The sequence below is a fragment of the Hesperophylax consimilis genome, chromosome 13 (assembly GCF_061612785.1).
Source record: "Hesperophylax consimilis isolate HC1 chromosome 13, BYU_Hcon_1.0, whole genome shotgun sequence".
NCBI classification, from domain to species: Eukaryota; Metazoa; Arthropoda; class Insecta; order Trichoptera; family Limnephilidae; genus Hesperophylax; species Hesperophylax consimilis.
In genome coordinates this window covers 4,804,557-4,817,070 of record NC_142848.1, presented here as the reverse complement: position 1 = coordinate 4,817,070, position 12,514 = coordinate 4,804,557, and the positions used below count along the sequence as shown (strand labels likewise).

At 34.4% G+C, this 12,514-nt stretch overlaps 1 protein-coding gene across 1 annotated transcript in view; it reads left to right on the top strand.

Moving 5' to 3' along the window:
• The window catches only part of LOC149418342 (uncharacterized), a 148,949-nt gene that overhangs the window by 96,160 nt on the left and 40,275 nt on the right, over positions 1-12,514 (top strand). The window contains exons 2-3 of the mRNA XM_089639100.1: positions 2,391-2,648; positions 6,237-6,359. Of these exons, the coding sequence (XP_089495226.1) occupies positions 2,462-2,648; positions 6,237-6,359 (310 nt within the window). The 5' untranslated portion in view covers positions 2,391-2,461. The remainder of the gene's footprint in view (positions 1-2,390; positions 2,649-6,236; positions 6,360-12,514) is intronic.

Sequence of the window (12,514 nt, the reverse complement as noted above, 5' to 3'; positions counted from 1 at the left end):
CCATAGTCTCACTGTCTCCAGACGTTTGGGAGCAGTTGGGACTCTTGTGCGGTATTCACATAAAAAAGCATTAAATTAAATTTGACTTTTTCAAATTTCTAGCTGTATTTTTGCTTATAGCGGTAGCACAGGATAACGGATTATGATATTGAATTATTCGTGCGGAAAAAAAGGACAACGTTCTCCGGGTTTTCGTCTTGCCCCATCGTTGAAGTTTTTTCTTCGTGTTCAACGGTAATCGGATAAATCATCACAATGATAATTCATCACAACTTTAAAAAGTTATATAAAGTCATGGAAAGTGATGAAACAAAAACTTTGTTAGCTGGGTTAAAATGGTTGGGTTAGGTTAGGTTAGGTTAAAAAAAATAATTTCATCGTTTGTAATGACTTTATATCACTAGTGTGTTGAATTGTCACTGTGTTGAGTTATCGTGGAACCGTGTTCAACATATCAGTCATGATGAAAAATAATAATTTCGATTGCGCATCTGCGATTAGAACCTTGGTTCAAGAACTCGAATTTGATTTGAATTAAACTGTCAAAATCATTTTTGGAGAATTCTGACAATCAATAATGTGCCTACCTACCTAAATAAAATTTTCATTACGAAATGATTTTGATTTCCATTTTCAAAATTGGAACTGATTCGTCGAGAATTCAAAATATTCGTGATTTTTCACGCGTCTGCGCTAGTAAAATACTAATTTCTATTGGATGATTTTAATTCTGGTTCGATGAACTCGTATTTGCTTTGAATTTAAGTGTGAAGATTTCAGACAATCGATAACCTAGAGAGTACTATAGTAACAAAAAATATTTTTATTGCCTTTTTCAAAATTGGAACTGATATGCCAAGAATTCAAATTATCCTGCGTTATTTCATGAGTCTGCGCTAGTCACAATATAATTTTTCATTCCTTTGTCAGTACCCACTCATTGTGCCTGATTATCCAGGATGTTATAAAGCATATCATAGTATTAGCTGCCACTGCTTTAATAATATATTCATAATAGAACCGGAACTGGTTTTGTGCATTTTTTCGGCCCCGAGGAGAGACAAGATCCCGCTAAGTTATCCGAGAACCTGGTTTCATGCAGTACGGCAATAATATCCTTATAACTATTGCATATAGTGGTTAGCTAAAGCGAAGAATTATGTAATTTTCTTGAAACAAGTTAACATTTCCGACACTTAATACATCGAGATATGTAGGGGGTGTGTGCAGTTTTTTAACATTATTTACGATTTTATTTTTAATTGGAGTTCTAAATCCTCCCAATTGTCTGTAGTCCGTGATACTATGCAAGCGATTTGGGAGGCGGGTATGGGTACCACCGCTCCGGAAACCATTTATTGGATAACCAGCAAACTTGCACCTGCCAAGTGGTTAGCTACGTTTTGCGGTTTAACAGGAGTACCTGGGTTCATGGGGTGAGATTTGTCTAGGCCTTGGCGGATTCGTTTGCTCACCTATTGCGTGGCGGGTCGGATCAGAAGAGACTAGTTGGGTGAGAACTTTTGCCCGCTCCAGTTGAACTCTCTCTCACCATACCCGTCACCTTGCTCTACAATGGGAGGGATGGATTCATCATCATTCAAACACGAGATATAATTTCTCAATTGTGTTGCGCAGTTTCTTTAAAAAAATATCATCTTTTCGCAATCAGCCTCGAAATATTCACATTTTTAAATTATTGTAATGTGTTTTTATGTTTAATAAAAAAATATATATATTAAAAAGATTTTTACGAAAATGGCGCTATATAAATTAATCAAATATTATATGTCCGTCACTCCTAGACACATTCACCCTCAGATTCCTCAGATTCATAACAACCCTTCATACCTTTTTTTCCTTGCCAGAACATCCACCCTTTCCTTAAAAAAAACTCCCCATACAGCATCCCCAAAGATGGCATAGTCCCTGAGGGAATTTTTTTCTTCAGGGCCTCCTATGTAGAACAAATGTAAAAAAACCTCAATTAGGGTATGTTATGGGGGTGAAAGGAGTGGGAAAGGAAGGATATAGTTAAGGAAAGGTTGTGATGAGCGAGGGAGGGGAGGGAGGGGAGGGAGGGGAGGGAGGGGAGGGAGGGGAGGGATGGGTGGGATGGGAGGGAGGGGAGGGAGGGGAGGGAGGGGAGGGAGGGGAGGGAGGGGGGGAGGGGAGGGAGGGGAGGGAGGGGAGGGAGGGGAGGGAGGGGAAGGGAGAGATTGGTAAAAGAGAGGTTAGGAATTACCTGACTATTTAGATATTGTCACTAAATAAGACTAAACCCATTTTAAGAAACATTTCTATTCTGAATGGTGGGTTTTCACCAGGGACTGTGAAAATATACAACTATTTTATTTTAGTTTAAAATATATTTTTTTCTTTTTTTCCAGGCATATAACATGCAACACATGCCGACTGATCACATCCAGCCAGAGCGGTCCAAGCCGCGGCCCGCGGTCCAATGACGGTCCCCGAACCCCCGCGGCCCCCCAAGGCCGCTAAGGCCCCAGTGGTGCTCAAGGCACCCCCCTGGGCCGCGATCCTCACGTGGACCTTGGTTCTGTCGGGGTGCGCTGCTGCACCTACGCAACCCCTGGAAGTATTCAATATCACGAGGATAGATGGAGGGGATAAGTTTTCTTTTAAAGGTGAGAAAATATTCGTTATTTCGTGTTTAATTATGAATGCGATGTATTGACTGAAGTCCTGTTTTAACTCGACCCTTTGGCATTTAATCTGTCTGTCACTTGACTAGGCGGCTAACTGTGACAGAGCTTTTCAATATTATTATACTTAACTGCCTGAAGAAAGTTTGAAAAAGGAATTGTCATTGTGATAGTGATGTATCTTTGAACAAATTGTATAATTCGTTATTTGAAAAAAATATGTAACTAAATAGGGCATTTAAGTACCCAATACAAATACTATGATTTTAGCGAATTTTTTTAAATGATTTATTAAATGAGAAAAATAGACGGATTCTTTTTTGGATGCTTGGTTTACTGTCCACAGATATAGTAATATTTGTTTTTACTAACCAGTTTTACCTGAGATTTGAATATATGTACTATAATTATCTGCATTTCTAAATCTGTGTGATATTTTTGTTTATTATTAAAATAATTTTATAAAAATAAAAATTTATAAAAGAGCTCCGTTGCAACTTCTCTTTCTGTTACATCCATCGCTTATGAAAAAGAGCGAGAAGCCATGACAGATATATTTAAATTAATTTAAAACATTTTCATGAGAACCATTGTAATCGCTAAGTAATAAGATACATATTGTATTTTGGGTGTCATTTTATGATGATCGTTTCTCACAATTCATTGAAATCAACAAAATGATGTTTTTAACATTATATTCGGAGTATTGCAAAGTTTTATCGATAAGTACAAATTGAGATAAACGTAATGGTGGGAAGAATTATTTATATACATTTAGCGGAACATTTGCAAAGGGTAGATTGTTTATTGTTTATCTTAATGTTATAATAAAGATAAATTTAACGTTCGTGGAAAACAGTTTTAATTTGTAACGTATTTACGGGGATTTGGTCGGCGTGTTATCGTTAATGAAAACCAATTGATGCAAATATCGAACCCATTCATATTAATTTGATGTGTTTTTTTAATTTTTATATTAACTCCACAGAAAATAATTTCCCTCAGGGCCTATGTCATCTTTGGGGATGCTGTGTGGAGGTATGGATGTGTATGGTATGTTTTTAAAGAATTTTATTTGATCTCGGGACTAGATCTTCCCAGTTACCAAAATTTTCAATGACTAAAGCTCGATTGACTTAATGACGAAAGACTTAATTTCGATTAACCGGATACCGAATTATCGAATCTCGAATAACCAAAAACGAAAATAAAAAACTGTCTCAAGTATATATTTTTCCAATTCCAGAGCTAGTATCCATAAATTTAAAATATAACCAACAATATTATCAAGTGTCCTCATTATCTAAATAAAAATAAAACATCAAGTAAATCTGGATTTTATTGACGTAACAGTATTATTGCCAATGATCATAAAATCCAATTCCGCATACAGAGTGTCCGAGGGTGAAGTGCACTAACTTCGGAAGGTGTAGAATATGATGGTAAAGATAAATAACATTTTTAGAAATTCCAAAGTTTATTTTCCCGTACAAACAATTAAACTTTTTTTACCTTAACACTTTTTTTATTTTTTATTTTAGTACAGTATTTTAAATTTCTTAGTACAATTTAGTAATATTGGCCTCACTGGGTGACTTACCCGTGCTGAGGCCTCCTTTTTATAATACAAAAAATATTCATAATACATTAAAAAAATATATACATAATGTTGGTGAAGAAAAAGAACATAAGATTAAGATAAATACAGTCCCTTAAAAAAGTTTTTTTTTAGTTGTACTATCATGTAGAATCACTCTCTCAAAGTTAACGCACTTTATCCCCTGACTCCTTTTCTAGCACAGACTGACTAAAACAGGAAACCTTTCTAATTGGACAATCAAAATTTTCCATAATATGTGTAATTTGTTTTATCTAGGCATATTGTTTTCTGAAATTAGCTCTCGTCTATTATAAATCTTTCATTTAGTAATCACACACTTAAAAACATCCCCAGACACAAAATCTTTCTACTGCCTAAAGTTATAAAACTATTTTTCTTTATCTATTTAGAAATTTTAACTTATCGTGGGAAACTGTCCAATGTCCAATATAACTTTTACAACGGTAATTTAAAACATAATTGCAACATACTACATAAAACAAGACTTTTCCTCTGTAGGATGTTGTTCAATGTCTTACGATAGCAACTTACACGCTTAAAGACACCGTGTGCTTGTAATTGCTTACAGGAATGTATAAAGATAAAGTTTATAATTAAGAATATTATCTTCTATCTATCTATATAAATAAAATGTAAATATTCGTTTGTTCAAAATCTTAAACCTCCTTCTTCACCGATAAAAAATTGAAAATTTAAAGTTGGATGGGTTAATTTGTGTTATTTCACAATTTAATAATTTAAAATAATATTAAGTATATTTGTACCAGAGTTGAAGTATAGCCCTGGTGTAAAGCCACCATTCATAGTTTGTTGCTTTATACGACCTTCCTCTTCCCCATCTCCTTCGCCTTTCCACTGCCTTCAACCTCACAACATACCTCAATTGGGGATTTTTTTTTTTTTTTTTTACAGTATTACCGCACAAGAGTCCCAACTGCTCCCGTCTGGAGCCAGTGAGACTATGGCATCCCCAATTGGGGTATGTTGTGAGGCTGAGGGTATTGGGGAGGGGAGGGAGATGGGGAAGAGGAAGGTGGGGAAGTACCTGGCTATTCAGATCTGGTCACCAAACACGGCTAAAGCCATTTCAAGCAACGTTTCAATTCTGAATGGTGGTCTTACACCAGGGCGATACTGAGAGTATCTTCCACTCTGGAACGTGCCGCAAATATACTATATATTATTTTTAATTAATTAATTGTGAAATAACACAAATTAATCAAATAAAATTTATTTGCGCACGCCGGGTTCGAACCCGCGACCTTCGGATCTGTAGTCAAAAGCGTATACCACTAGACCACGCCGGCCGTCAAATGGATGCCATTGTGTCACTGGCTCCAGGTGGATGGGAGCAGTTGGGACTCTAGTGTGGTATTCATATAAAATAAAATTTACCCCCTAAAACATGATCTTACTTATTTTTTATAATATTGTATATTTATGGAAGAATTTCCCTGTCATTTGATTTGAAGTCTGTAGAAAATTGTTACTCGCAGGAAATAAAACGCTCTTTGAAATTTGTTGAGTTGGTTCACCATACATTATATAATATAAGTATGATGACGTTTTGGGTAATTGGCCATATTGCGTTTCTTATGACAGTTTACCAGAATCCATCATCAAGGCAAATATCATATCTAACGGCTCATTACCCAAAACGTCAAATATAGGAAATAGACAGAGATTGTCCGTGAGAATCAATCATTTGGAGTTGGTGGTGTCCGCGGTGAAGTCCACTGACTTCGGGACATGATTTTACATGATAATACAAGTTTAAAAAAATAAAACTTTTATCGATGTTACAAAGTAAAAAGTTATTTACCTTTTTTACTTCTACCATCGTGTAGAACTACCTCTCAAAGTTGGTGCACTCTACCTAACCGCGGCACCCTGTATTATTAGCAATCACGATGAGTTATAAAACTAATTACATATTATGATTATTGCAGGGTCCGAGTGCGCGCGCCGCGAATGTGGAGGGAGGTCGCAGAACATGGAATGCGCCTGCGCATGTCCGCACCACCACCCACTCTACAGAGAAGACGTTCATCAATGCGTCGATGATGTTACAGGTAACTTTAATTTATTAAAGTCATACATTTCTACAACTTTAGAAAGAGCTAGAGCCAGCTCGAAAAAACCAAAGGCAAGCTTACGAGAGGGTACCCAAAAGAAACCGAGCTGATGTTGCGGGGAGGTTAGTTCTTGTAGTACCGGGTTCGCCGGTAGAACCGCGTAAAACTTCCTTTTTCCAGTCAGACCGGCAATCGGAAGGGTTCAATTCCCGTCAACGGTATGTATTTTTTCTCGCCTGAAATTTTTCAATTTACATGGGTGTTTCAGGATAATTTGCTTATAATAAAAATTATACATTCAGAATCAGTGTTTGTTGATCTATATGAATATATGTTCTTATGCCGAAATGATAAAGTTCCTTACTCTACATGTCGCAGCATTTAAGTTGTCCTTTTTTGTATCTGTGTTGTCCAGACATTATCTAAAATATGTGGCTACGATACCATCTAAACCGTTATCACATTTTTTATTTATTTTTTGCATGAATGTCTCGAAATTGCTTGTTATCTTTTTTTAGAAAGCTTTATGTAAAATTGTTTAAACCGAAGACGTAATCATCGATGATTAATTTATTCAGCGCTCGTCTTCGTTGAAGGATCCCGAATTCAACAGGTTGTTTTGGTGCAGATTTCCGGTAGTAATTTTCAAAATGAACCTGTTTAGTACAGATAATATTTGTTTTTTGTACCAAAAAAGAATTGAGATTATCTTGTAGAAATGCATTTTACGATCCATTAATCTAAATTGTTGGTTTTTTATGACAAAATGTTTCATTATTTATTTAAATATTGCCATTAATATAATACCATAATATTTCCCGTATATTATGTATATTTATGAAATTGAAAAGAAAGCAAATTAACCAATTTGAAGTTTGTATTTTTGCGGCAAACTCTAGAGTGGAAGATACACTCAGTATCACAATCCAGAATTGAATCAATGATTGAAATTGCTTTAGCCGTATTTAGTTTCTAAACTTTCCAAACCTTCTCATCTATACCATCTCCCTCCCCCCCATGCCTTTCAGTTTCACAAAATGCCCGATGGAGGATGCCATAATCGATTTGGGAGCAGTTGGAACTGGTGTGCGGTATTCACATTTAATAAAGCGTGTATTTGAGAGGATTCTTTTTTTAAAATGAAACCGCACAAGAGACCCTACTGCCACTGCTCCCAATTATTTGGAGCCAGTGAGACTTTGACATCCACAATTGGGGTAGGAAGAAGTGGAGAGTGGAAAAATGTGGAGAAGATATAGAAGTACCTGGCTATTCTGATCTGGTCACCAAACACGGCCAAAGCCATTTCAAGCAAAGTTTCAATTCTAAATGGTGGTCTTAGACCAGGGCGATACTGAGAGTGTCTTGCACTCTGGAACGTACCGCAAATATAATATATAAATTATTTTAAATGAGTTATTTCTGAAATAAGACAATTTAATACTCAAATTTACTTGCGCACGCCGGGAATTGAACCCGCAATTTTCAGCTTGCTAGTCAATCTTTTGCTTCATCCACGTATCCAACCTTTCCCTAATGCAGGATAAATCTAATGACAAATATTTTTTAATCATTGGCTGAGTTGACATCGCGTTTGGGTCCCACCCGAATTCCTCTGCTGGCTAAGTCCTCCATCACAACACAAGGAACATTTTCCGTTTACTGTGGTGCTCGTAAGAGATTTTCAAGTATTTTCAGGTTATTCGTAACCCGGTAAAATTTAACTCTCTTAAAAAAAATGACAAATATTTTTTTAATTAAATTTAAACATTCCTAAAAGATATAGTTTTTTTAAGACTGTATAATAGTTTCCAAAATAATTGTTAAGTGTGAAATCTGTTTGTTGCCTGCGATAACGTACTACCACTCAAAACCGGTACAACTACATTGTTAATGCTTCAAAACAAACCATTTTAAGTATGTAGTTAGGAAGAGAAATAAAATCATACAAAAAACTAATTGAGAGATTTCAGCTCAAACAAACTGTACTCATCACGATCTTGTAAAATTGTTCTCAAAAGCTTCTCGTTAGTTAATATTTCAACAATGTTTTGTGTGCTCTCGATGTTCAGTCGTGTAACGTGGTAAAAATATAATTACTGTGTATTAAATAACTCTTTAAAATTGCTTTCAATAATTCCCATAATAGGTATTGCAGACCAAATAAATGTATTTGGTTTAAGCCGATAATAATTTGTTTGCATTTAAAATCGTATTTTGTAAATTCCACACTGTGTTTTAAAAACATAATTATTGCAAATCATATTTTTAATAATTTAATGAAGTCTGAGTACACATCATTTAAATGTACTTTTCAAGTTGCAGTTTATAATTAATTTCATATAATTATTCAGTATTTTTGTTTAAAAACTGTTTTTAAGCTGAACGATTGAAGAAGTACCCATAATGCTTATAGGTTAAGGGCCTTGCAATGTTTTTAAAAGTGCGGGTTATATTTATTCGGAATATACCTCCGGGGTTTTCTCACAAACTCATAAACTTTTCTCACAAACTCGTATATTAAAACGAGTTTATATATATTAATATACTAGTTTATACGAGTTTAACCAATATATATTCCAGGGCAGATGTGTGATAAAATTACAATTTTTTAATTTTATTACACATCTTCTCCGATAGTGGAGACATTGATGCTGTCCAAAACGTTAGCTAAAGAAGAAGTTAGCTCAACATGGCATAATACTCCAAAAATAAATATAATGCTTTTGGCCGTGAAAATTTCAAATCAAAAATTTCAAAATGTGAAATCATGTCAAACTCAATATAATACCTATATTTTTTCATCAACTTGCAAAAAGAATTTTGCAAAAAAATGATATTATTTTAGTCATAATACCATTATATATTGATGATCGCCATCAGGAAAAACAATTTTCAAAGTAAGGCCCACTTTCGTCACGAGTAGTGAAGTTGGCCGAAAGAGGCCCCTAATTTAGGCCGGGCCGAGGGGTGTTATAGACCTTCTGGTCCGGTAGGCCTTCCTCGGCCGGCAATTAACTCGTATTAGTTCGGCAGCCCTAAGTATAGAGCCTTTAAAACAAATCGTGAGGTAAACCATAAATCATAACCGAACATAATCACTATCTTTCAACGCCGTTTAAAATTCTTCATTTTACTGCAAAAATTCAATACAATAAATTAATATGATTGGTCAATTTTGTGTGTTCAATTTCAAGTGTTTATTTGCTGAAAAAATGTAGTGTTATTTCTCAAATATGATTTAAGATTTTTTTTTCTGATGATGGACATTGCAATGCTGTCCGAAACGTTGGCTAAAGAAAGATTTAGCGCAACACGGCATAACACCCAAAAAAAACAAAAATAGTGTTATTTCTGTTTCAATTAAGATTCTAAAATCCTATGAGAATTTATTTTTTTATTATAAAAATATTTATACGGAGTGTTGCGCAATCCTTCGAAAGCCTTAAAAATGTGACAACAATGTAATTTATTTATTTATCCAAATAATATAATTAATTTATTTTGAATTTCACGACCAGCTGGGTTTTAACATGTTTATTTTTTAACAAACAGAACATCACAAAAATAAAATACTCTACAATGCAAGTTGGAAAAATAGATTAGGAAAAGGTAACCAAAACTTTGGAATATAAACAATTCAAAAATCCAATTAACTTCCTGAAATTGGATAATGACATATTGTACCCTTAATATAGGGAGGTGAAGAACAATTTTTCAAATATCAAAGTTAATTTTCAAGTTCTGTGAAAGTTCTTTTCCAGCTCTGTTATTATTTCAGTTCTGTCAAGTAACTGGCATATAATGATATAATAACATAAACTGAATAGAAAATTCACAGAACTCGCTAATTAACATTAATATTTGATGAATTGTTCAAATTCTAAGAAACACCCATCCTTAGGACGGGTTGTTTCGGAGAATTTGAACAATTCATCAAATTTCAACGTTCATTTACGGGTTCTGTGAAAGTCCTATTCAAATTCTGTTATTATATCATTATAGGCTAGTTGCTTGACAGAACTGAAATAATAACAGAACTTAAAAATATCTTTCACAGAACTTGTAAATCAACTTTGAAATTTTATGAATTGTTCAAATTCTCCGAAACAACCCGTCCTTAGAGTTTCTACCACTCTACAATTAAATCATCGATGGAGTAATCAGTTATGGCTTGTAATCTCTAATGAACATAAAACTTTGAAAAGTGATATATTTGAATTCAAAGGTTAACTACCAGATCAATGACACTGCTATTTTTTTCAATACCATTATCCGATGTCGGCACCTACCTACACCCAAATTCGTGTGAATATTGGGAATTAAAAATATATTAACAGGTTTACGTTATTGTTGAAGGAACACCATGTCTCAGTGTGTTCGACTTGCTTATAATGTTAACAATGTTGTATTCAAATCGGTAAAATGTTTAATAAACCTCACCTCTACTCTATGTTGGACATGATTAAGCTATTCATTAGATATTAAGAGATCACTATTAAACAGCTTCCTTGCCTTAACACTTTGCAGACAGGGGCGCTCATGTTATGTGTCACATAAAAAATAAATTAAAAATTGAAGAGTATTTTGGCCGTATTAATTAATATATTTTATCCACCCATACAGGCTTTTACAAACATGTGATATGTACTTCTTAAATTAGTGGAACATTAATCATGAAGTAAAATTTGCCATTAATGTTGTATAGAACCCACAACGTGTTAAGAATAATAACAGTAATGGTATTAATCTTACCTTAATTATAATTATTATTTAGGTATGTGTACCATTGATGTATATGATGTGTACATATTGATTGAATACTTAAACATCTAAATAAAGAAATAACGAACAAAGGGGAGAGTATGGAATAGGTGAGACTCTGCAGCAAAAATCCTAGGTGGTGAAGAAACTGGACCAACTGCTGCAGCGAAAGAGTCCATCGCGTCCACCAACAGTGCCAGCAAGAGATTTGTCATCCGTCCAGGTATGTGTCTGCTGCTAATGAAGCGCTGACACAATATCCTCACATAGATAACAGACCTTAGCAGCACTGCTGTGACATTCGGCGAGTCCATCATATCTAGTCTCTATTGATAATAATAATAATAATACTTGGATGACCCATATAACGCCGCTCTTGAGCAAAATCACCTCATCTCTCCTAGTCTCTTTTAGTCTCCTCTAGTCACTTCTTAGTTATTCATGCCACTTACTGCATCTTCTCGAACCTTTTAGGTTCGTCTTCTAGTCTATTCCTATCTCTTCTAGCTGACTTCTTATCCTAGCCTATTTTGCCTCTTCCTGGCTCTAAAACCTTAATAAAATAAATATCCAAAAAAAAAAATAAAAATTACAATTTCTTCTATTGTGTCGTTGTCCAACGATTTCATACCTCTGTCTCAGATTTAGAGAGCTATCTTATCGCAGGATATCATAAACAAAAATCTTGAACCAAAATCAAACTGAAGGTAATGTATGTTAGTCATCTGGAACAAAAAACAAAAAACCAAAAAAAAATGTTAAATAAAATATGGCTTATCTGTTTTATCGGTAGATATCCTCGGTTGTAGAGGTCCCGCAAATCCCGACACCACTTGACACTTGAGGGGTCAGGTATAAAATCTCCGACTGCATTTAAAATCTTCGTTCTGTCTTCACTTTCCAAATTTAATCTGTATAAAATGTTATAACAATTGCAAATTCCGGCTAAATGGTAAAAGTTACGCTCATTTCGTGAAATAAGAAGGTAAGCACTATATAAAACTCGGATGGTGAACACTTTTCAGCTATCTCTTAGCAAGGGAAAATATTCAATCATGAAAACAAAATCGAAATGCAAATTGATGCATTTAAAATCTTGCGTTTAAAACTTTAAAAAAAAAATACATTTTCAATGAATTATTCCGCTGAGATACGGCGTATTTTAATAAATGCGTTGTCATCGGATTGAATATACGAAATCGAATCACTCTGACAACATACGATACAAGCTATTATATTACACATCATACCATAAGCATTTTGTATTTTCCAATGTTCAAATATGTGCTGACTTCATTAAACATATTATTTAATATGCTTCATTGTATAAATAACTCGTATTAACTTTCTGATATTGTAAAAAAACTGTATTTGATTTCAAGTTATGA